General features: G+C 47.1%; 1 protein-coding gene across 1 annotated transcript in view; it reads left to right on the top strand.

The window, feature by feature from the left end:
- PRKAA2 (protein kinase, AMP-activated, alpha 2 catalytic subunit) overlaps positions 1–2586 on the top strand; it is a gene marked incomplete at its 5' end in the record, with an annotated part of 11022 nt that overhangs the window by 4625 nt on the left and 3811 nt on the right. Inside the window, one exon of the mRNA XM_008948711.1 lies at positions 2305–2529. Within this exon, the coding sequence (XP_008946959.1) occupies positions 2305–2529 (225 nt within the window). The remainder of the gene's footprint in view (positions 1–2304; positions 2530–2586) is intronic.

The raw sequence follows: 2586 nt of genomic DNA, 5'->3' as shown, positions 1-2586 counted from the left end.
TACACTTCGACCCTTGTGTTGAAAATACTTGTCTTCAGGTTCCTTAAGCTAAGGGATTTGTTTGTGATCGTAGGTTCAACCATCATAACTCTGTTTTGAACTGATGAATTGAACTGTCAAACCTCCAGTGCAGTTGCATCTCTTAGTGTGCAATATCTGTACAACATGTGGCACATTGAACATGCTCTGCAAGGTTAAACTGCATTTAACCAAGTTGATAGAAAAGTGTTACCTCCTATATTTTACTGTCAGGAACCTAAATTACATAGAATGTACCCATTTCCCTCACTCTCTCTCTATAATAACATAGCAAGGATTGCAAATACAGATTTTCAAATTTTCAGTCCTCTGTATGGTCCTTCAAACTGCCCATCTTATTGTCTGACCCATATTTTTGAATTGCCCTCTGCATGAGCATTAGTTTTCCTGATCCAACATATTTTGGCCTGTAACTGTAGCTTTTAAATAGAACATTTTGTTTCAAGTGTGTTCGTTGTGATTATGATTATTTTAACCCTGGTTACACCAGTGCAAATGTTGGGAGAGTATCCTAAAAATTAGACCAGCATCCAAAAACTTTGTTGTGACCACAGCTCTATGTGCAAAACCAAGTAAATGCTCATTGTCAAAAGGGGCACAAAGCCAGAAACACTACTGTGATTCCAAAAAAAATATTCTTTCCATGAGCATGTAAAAGGCAGACAGATTTTTTGTCAGTTCATACAGGAGACAAGGCACAGATCAGCAAGTGGTAGGCATCAAGTTGCACCAGGGGAGGTTCAGGTTGAATAGTAAGAAAAAATTCTTTACTAAAAGGGCTGTCAAGCCCTGGAACAGGCTCCCTAGGGAATTGGTGGAGTCCCCATCCCTGGAGCAATTCAAAAGATGTGTAGATGTGGTGCTGAGGGACATGGTGTAGTGGTGGACTTGGCTGTGCTGGGTTAACAGTTGGATCTGATGATCTTAAAAGTCTTTTACAACTTAAACCATTCCATGATTCTATGATTTAGGCCCTTTATGCAGAGCCTGATTGTTCAGGGGCAAAGATAATATAGCTTATTAACAACAAAAGTAAGAAAGAAAAGGAAACCCAACCCTACTTGTTGCACTTTTTCACCAGCTACTGCTGCAGCTCTCCTGCTTGAGTTTTAGACCCCTGATTAACACCCCAAGCCACCCTCTTCTCAAAGCTTTATCAGCCTGAGATCTACACTTGTGGGGGAGAGCCTGCTGTTCCTGCAGCAGGATGAATGCCTTGCTGGTGTGCAGGGCAGGGCTGAGCTGGTTCCCAGTTCCTGCTACCTTGGCTGGGTAGATCACAAAAGCAATAGAGCGTGACAGCTCAGATTTCAGAGTCACAGAAGTGCATCTCAGTTGGGCTTAAAAGTCCAACCAACTGCTGAGGCAATGCAGTTATCAGCTAAAGAATCAGGCTTCCTATCTGTTGGAATCAGGCATGGAGGCAGGACAAAGTGGGCATCTAGCTAATGGTCTGCATTTCCAGAATGACTTTTCTGCTGTCCATGGCTTCCACAGGGAAAGTCTCACCCTTGGATGAGCAGAGCTGGTGGTCTGGTGGAGTTCAGACAATGGCCACATGTATGACCAGCGTTTTTTGTACACCTCTGTGTCTGTGGTGATGGTTTTCAGGAGGAGCAAGTGCAAGATGCTGAAGTTTTCTGAAGAGACCTCTGTATTTCCATTTCAACCTCTGTGTTTTGATAGGGTTTTGCAGCCCAAGGGTAGGCACTGCCTCCCAAAATCTCTGAGAAAGCATCAGTTGTAGCAAGGAGAGAGAAATGAATCAAACAAGCAAGCAGCAGCAAACCCAATATATTTTGGGTGTCCCAACTTGGTGATGCCAGGGAGCCCATTAGCAGCTTGTCGGAAGCACTTGCATACCAGCACACAAACCTTCAACCAAAAATAAACACTCAGAGATATAGTGTCTGCTGCTGGTGAATGTGCCTCTCTGAATGAGCAGAAGTTGCTAAGCCCTTTAGGCAATGGAGGAAATAGCCTAGCAGAGCTCTTGGAAGTGGAGGGGGTGTCTTTTTGGAAGAGGCAAGGGATGTCCACGGCTGTCCAGAGGAGCACGGGCAACCAGTGCCAGCTCTGCTGTCTCATTTCCCCTCACCCCTGAGTGATTTTTTGCCTTAAGCAGGTTTGACTGGGGGCATCCATGTAGCAGCTGTGGGGTGAGCTGCAGCTCTGGCCCCAGGGGAGCCGGTGGCGGGTCCTGCCCCCTAACTGGAAGAGGAGGGTGGGAGGTGACACCTTTCTCCTGCCCTTACCCTCACGCAGGCTGTACGCCGGGCCAGAGGTGGACATCTGGAGCTGTGGTGTTATCCTCTACGCCCTGCTCTGTGGCACTCTGCCTTTCGACGATGAGCATGTCCCCACCCTCTTCAAGAAGATCCGTGGAGGTGTGTTCTACATCCCCGAGTACCTCAACCGCTCCGTGGCCACCCTCCTCATGCACATGCTGCAGGTTGACCCCCTCAAACGAGCAACCATCAAGGACATCAGGTCAGCCTGGGTGGGGCACGGTGGGCTGGCTGTGTTTGGGGGGCTGTGGTGCACTGG

The sequence above is a fragment of the Merops nubicus genome, unplaced genomic scaffold, assembly GCF_000691845.1.
Source record: "Merops nubicus isolate BGI_N331 unplaced genomic scaffold, ASM69184v1 scaffold23931, whole genome shotgun sequence".
NCBI classification, from domain to species: Eukaryota; Metazoa; Chordata; class Aves; order Coraciiformes; family Meropidae; genus Merops; species Merops nubicus.
This window is presented reverse-complemented; position numbering and strand designations above follow the sequence as displayed.